General features: G+C 37.4%; 1 protein-coding gene across 1 annotated transcript in view; it reads left to right on the forward strand.

Annotated features, from left to right (window-relative positions):
• The first annotated feature begins 2,155 nt into the window (after positions 1-2,155).
• Positions 2,156-5,608, forward strand: part of THADA (thyroid adenoma associated) — a 277,319-nt gene continuing 273,866 nt past the window's right edge. Inside the window, exons 1-2 of the mRNA XM_012653863.1 lie at positions 2,156-2,301; positions 4,149-4,359. Of these exons, the coding sequence (XP_012509317.1) occupies positions 2,212-2,301; positions 4,149-4,359 (301 nt within the window). The 5' untranslated portion in view covers positions 2,156-2,211. The remainder of the gene's footprint in view (positions 2,302-4,148; positions 4,360-5,608) is intronic.

Genomic DNA, 5,608 nt, shown 5'->3' on the forward strand with positions numbered 1-5,608 from the left:
ATGGTCAAGTTGTTAGAAACGTGAAAATTACTGACTCAAGAAGAAATAGAAAATCTGAACAGATTCTACAACAGGTAAAAAGATTGAATCAGTAATCAAAAGCCTCCTGGCAAAGAAAAGTTTATGGCAAATGTCTTCACTCGTGAATTCTACCAAAATTTTAAAAAAGAATTAACACCAATCTTTTTCAAACTCTTTTCAAAAATTGGAGAGGAGGGAACACCTCCTAACTCATTCTATAAGGTCATCATTATCCTGATACCAAAGTCAGACAAAGACACTAAAAAAAAAAACTACAGACCAGTTTCCCTTATGAATATAAAAGCAAAAATCCTCAACAATATACTAGCAAACCAAATCCAGCAGCATATTAAAATACTATACACCATGACTAAGTGGAATTTATCCCAGGAATGCAAGGGTGGGTCAACATAAGAATAATAGCATAATATACCACATTAAAATGAAAGGAAAAAAACTTCCTGATCATCTCAATTGTTGTGGGAAAAGCATTTGACAAAATTCAACATCCTTTTGTGATTTAAAAAAAAAAAAAACAGCAAACTAGGAATAAAAAGGAACTTCCTAAATATGATGAAGGACATTTTGACAAACCCACAGCTAACACCATACTCAATGGTGAAAGACTGAAAGCTTTTTCCTCTAAGATCAGGAAAAAGACCTGGATGTCCATTGTCACCACTGCTGTTCACCATTTTACTGAACGTTAGAGCCACAGCAATTATGCAAGAAAAAAATAAAAAACATTAAAATTAGAAAAGAAGCAGATTTGAGCAGAGGTGTGAAGGATGTGACAAAAACTCCAGTTGCTTGCTTGCTTTAGGAATTTCACAGGGTTGTGCTCACTAGTAAGTTAAGATTAAATGAGAAACTCATATCCTGATTTATATTGAACATCATTCTTCAAACTGAGTAAGCATAGGAATATTTTCAGTTCTTCTCAGGAGTTCATTTGTTAAATATTAAATGTTTTTCACATTCTGCTGTGAAACCAGTATCCCCACAGTTTAGTTTTAATCCAAGAGTTAAGTGGCATCATTCTTTTTTTTTTTAATTGAAATAGGGTCTTGCCCTGTTTGCTAGGCTAGAGTGCAATGGTGTCATCATAAATAACTGCAACCTCAAACTCCTAGACTCAAGCAATCCTCCTGCCTCAGCCTCCCAAGTTGCTGGAATTTTAGGCACGTGCCACCACGCCCAGCTAATTTTTCTATTTTTTGTACAGTCAGTGTCTCGCTGTGTTGCCCAGGCTGGTCTCAAACTCCTGGCCTCAATAGATCCTCCTGCCTCAGCCTTCCAAAGTGCTAGGACTATAGGTGTGAGCCACCATGCCCTCCTGCCATCCTTCTTTTGTGATAATTTTCTGTTCATTTCCTGGTTGACAGAAATTCCTTTCTCTGAGGAGAGTTTTTAGAGATATAAGTAGCTCTTAATTTCTTGCATATTCAAAAACGTTTTTATTGCTCTTACACTTGAATAGAAGTTTGTTATACAAACTTCTTCACACCTTCTTTCCCTGAAGATTTTGTAAGCATTGCTCCATTATCTTCTAGCACTACATATTGCTATGGGGAAGAGTGAAGCCAGTCAAATTCTTTTCTTTTTGTAGATGACTTGAGCTTTTTCTCTGAATAACCAAAAGAATCCTTCTTTATCTTTGACACCCAGTCAATCTATTAGGATATGTCATCATACCGATAATTCTGTGCCAGTCATTCTAAGATATGGTAGAACTTTGGATTCTACGTCAAGAAATTTTATGAAGATTTTTAAAAAGATGTGTCCCTAAATTTATTTTTGTTTATTTATTTTTCTTTTTTTTCCCTAGGAATATTGTGTTGAGATTTGTTTATTTTAAAAAATAACTTAGGAATCTTTTATGTAATATATTTTGAAAGAGAATAGGAGGGTTTTTAAAATTAAAAAAAAATTTTTATTTGGAGTGTAATACTTATCATTTTAAGAAATAAATTAATGGAAAAGTTATTCTTTTATACTGTTGTGGTTAAAGTATGAAGTGTGATTTTTTGGGAACTACTTTTCTGTAAATTTTGTCAAATAACTTTAGAAGGTTGATATCTGATATCCTCTTCCTTTTTAAATTTAAATCTTTTATTTATTTTTTTAGGTAGTGTTTATACAGTGTATCAGCTGAGTCATGATATTGATGTTGGTCGTTTCCAAACACTAATGGAATGTTTTACCAGCACTTTTGAAGAAGTGAAAATTTTAGCATTTGATCTTCTGATGAAGTTGTCAAAAACAGCTGTACAATTTCAGGTATTTGGATTTTTCTTATGTAAATTTAAATATGGCATGTGCATAAAAACTTTCTGTTTTAATACCAGATAAAGCAGTCTGAGGATTATACAGGATCTTTGCGTCTGCCTTAGGTCTGTGGACTATTTCAGTTATCATTAATACCTCTCTACCGTTTTGGGTTGGTAGGAAAGGAGAAAATAAAAGAAAACAAGGCTGAACCAGTGAGCTTTGCTTTCTTTTTTTAATTGCGTTGATAAAAAGGGAGGAGTAGGAGGCTATAGGTTTTGTTATTTACAAGATTATTGGTAGATTTCAGTTAATTGTGGTCACCCCAGTTCCCTCGGGCATGTAATATTCTATCAAAGCCTATCACTTACAGTAACTTGCGTTTTTCAAGATAATCTCCTTGCTTCGTAGACTGGGAAGCTGAGTGTACATGAGGTACAGAACATGTTTCTGGTTTTCCAACTAGCAATAGCTAAACTGAGACTGAAACTCAGAGAACTTGAGGTTAACAACAGTCCCTTGGTGCTCTACCCCATCCCCAGCCCCCGCTTTCTTCTTAACACATTGCACTTCCCAGCTTGGGGCAGGAACCAAAGATGGGCTTGGGAGTGAAGGCATAGTGTGGGGATGGGTCTGTAGGGGACTTCTAGGCCCAGGCTCTCAGCTCGGCCCTTGAGGCTTCTGGGGCTGTTGGCTCACCAGCAGAGTACTGGCTCTGGAGCTTGGCTTTGGCTTTCTGTTGGACCTCTACAAAAGCCAAGGGCACCTGCTATAGCTGAGCCATAGTCTGAGCTCTGGCTGTTAGGCTGTATTTAGGGCATGACAGCTTGTAGATACAGTGGGATTCTATAGGAGCACATACCAGAGAGCAGTGTCTGTTTCTATGGCTTGTAGGTGGCTTTGTAAGATCTCAGAGCATCTTTTATGACTTGGGTCCAGATTGAGAATTGCTCTCTGGCATCTGCCTATGCCTGTGGTCTTTCAGGTGCCCTGGTAGCTGCTTAGGCTGCTAACTTATGTGCCATATAGAGGTTTTACAGAAGAGACTTTCTCTTCCTTTATCTACCCTCCCACCACTTACCATTCATCACATGTAGCCTTATATCATATATACATAGCTATGCTTCATTCCTGGCAAATATTTTGCGAATACATAGGTGCTCTCTATGTGATAATGTTTACATTAGCATTATTTATTTAGGTCTGTATAGAAATAATGAAGATTGTCTGTAGTCATCACAAAATTACTACAGAACAAAATATACTTTTGCTGAAGAAAGGCACCTTAAAAAAAGATTTATCAATGTTGAATTTCCCAATTGAAATTATTTTCAAGTTCTTCATCTCTGAACTGATTGATAGTAATCATTAATTAATATAATAAAAAAACTAACCTATATTTAAGTTGAAAGGAGATTAATGTTCCTATTGAGTTATAGTTATATGGCAGGCTGTGTTTTAAAATATTTATTATCGGCTAGGGGCAGTGGCTCATGCTTGCAATCATAGTACTTTGGGAGGCCGAGGGAGGAGGATCGCTTGAGACCAGGAGTTTGCAACCAGCCTGAGCAACATGGTGACCTTGTCTCTACAGAAAATACTAAAATTAGCTGGGCATGGTGGGGCATGGACCTTATAGTCCCAGCTACTCAAGAGGCGGAGGCAGGAGGATCGCTTGAGGAGTTTGATGTTGTAATGAGCTATGATGATGCCACTGCACTCTAGCCTGGGCAACAGAACAAGATCCTGTCTCAGGAAAAAAAAAAAAACAAAATCAAAAAAACTCTACAAAGTAAAATAATTATTATTTCTTCAAATTAAAGAAATCTTTCAGAAGCTGAGTCTGTGCTTTATTCCAGGATTCAGAAAAACTGCAGAGCTTATTCCAGGCAGCACTGGAGCTTAGCACAAGCACCAAACCACACGACTGTGTAACAGCTTCCTACCTGCTGAACTTCTTAATCTGGCAGGATGCTCTGCCGTCATCCCTGTCTGCCCACTTAATTCAGCAAGTTGCATGCGGTCATGGAGATAAGTCCGCTGCTGTGGTGGAGAGGAACACATTAATGGGTTTGTATTGAGTAAATGACCTTTTGTTCTTATTTATCAAAACCAATATCTTACTCTCTCACTGTTCATTTGGTTAGTATATCTAATAGTTAAACATTTACCTTGTGGTTTTTTCAATTTAAGAGTTTAACAGCATGTAAGAGCACGATGAGTTCTTTTTATGAAAATGAATAGTTTACTCAGCTATAACACTTACTTTTTTTTTTTTTTTCCCGAGACAGAGTCTCACTCTGTTGCCCGGGCTAGAGTGCCGTGGTGTCAGCCCAGCTCACAGCAACCTCAAACTCCTGAGCTCAAGCGATTGTCCTACCTCAGCCTCCCAAATAGCTGGGACTACAGGCACGCACCACCACACCTGGCTAATTTTTTCTATTTTTAGTAGAGACAGGGTCTCGCTCTTGCTCAGGCTTGTCTCGAACTCCTGAGCTCAAGCTATCCTCCCGCCTTGGCCTCCCAGAGTGCTAGGATTACAGGCGTGAGCCACCAAGCCTGGCCTACCACTTAATTCTAAAGAAAGGATTCATGTTAAATAAGTAGATATACAAACGTACATTAATAAAGTTCTTTTTAAAAGAGAATGACCTCTTTGTCTACCAAAAGTGTACTTTTTCCCGCCTGCAGAAATTTTATTATGACTATAGACAGATTATCTTTGTTATTTCTGTATAGAGTGGAGTTCCTTTGTCTATTGGGATTTTTGTTTTAATTGACTGTCATACCCCTGCCTGTTTCTTTTCCCATATAGCCAATTCCAAAACCTAGGGTCGTAGATGGTTTAGATCCAGAGACGTTCAACAAACAATTCTTGGGGACTCATGTACTTAATTTTAGGCTAGTAAATCTTCATTTTGGAATTGTATTGGAAGTAAGGACAAATATGGATTTTTATAGGATAAAAGGGAGATCAGATATAGAAAGAGTTGAAAATGATTCTTTCCAAGGTTGTAGAAGAAGCCATGAAAAAGAACCAATAATGAGAGAAAAGTAGAAGGCTGTGGGTAGTTCTGGTGAGAATGTGGTCATAGATCTGGGAATAGTGAGGTGACAGTATGGAGGGTGATGTTTGCCCACTTGAATTACTTCAGGGCTAGGTTCAGAAGGAGACCTTGTTAAGACAATAGGAAGAGGACCACAACTGAAGTGAACTAGGGAGTGCATGTATCACATAAAGGCTTTCAATTCAAGACATTTTAGAACTTTATGAAATATTTCAAACATACAAAGAATATTTAAATATATAAGGTTTAAA

This window comes from Propithecus coquereli, unplaced genomic scaffold, assembly GCF_000956105.1.
Source record: "Propithecus coquereli isolate 6110/MARCELLA unplaced genomic scaffold, Pcoq_1.0 Scaffold43, whole genome shotgun sequence".
NCBI classification, from domain to species: Eukaryota; Metazoa; Chordata; class Mammalia; order Primates; family Indriidae; genus Propithecus; species Propithecus coquereli.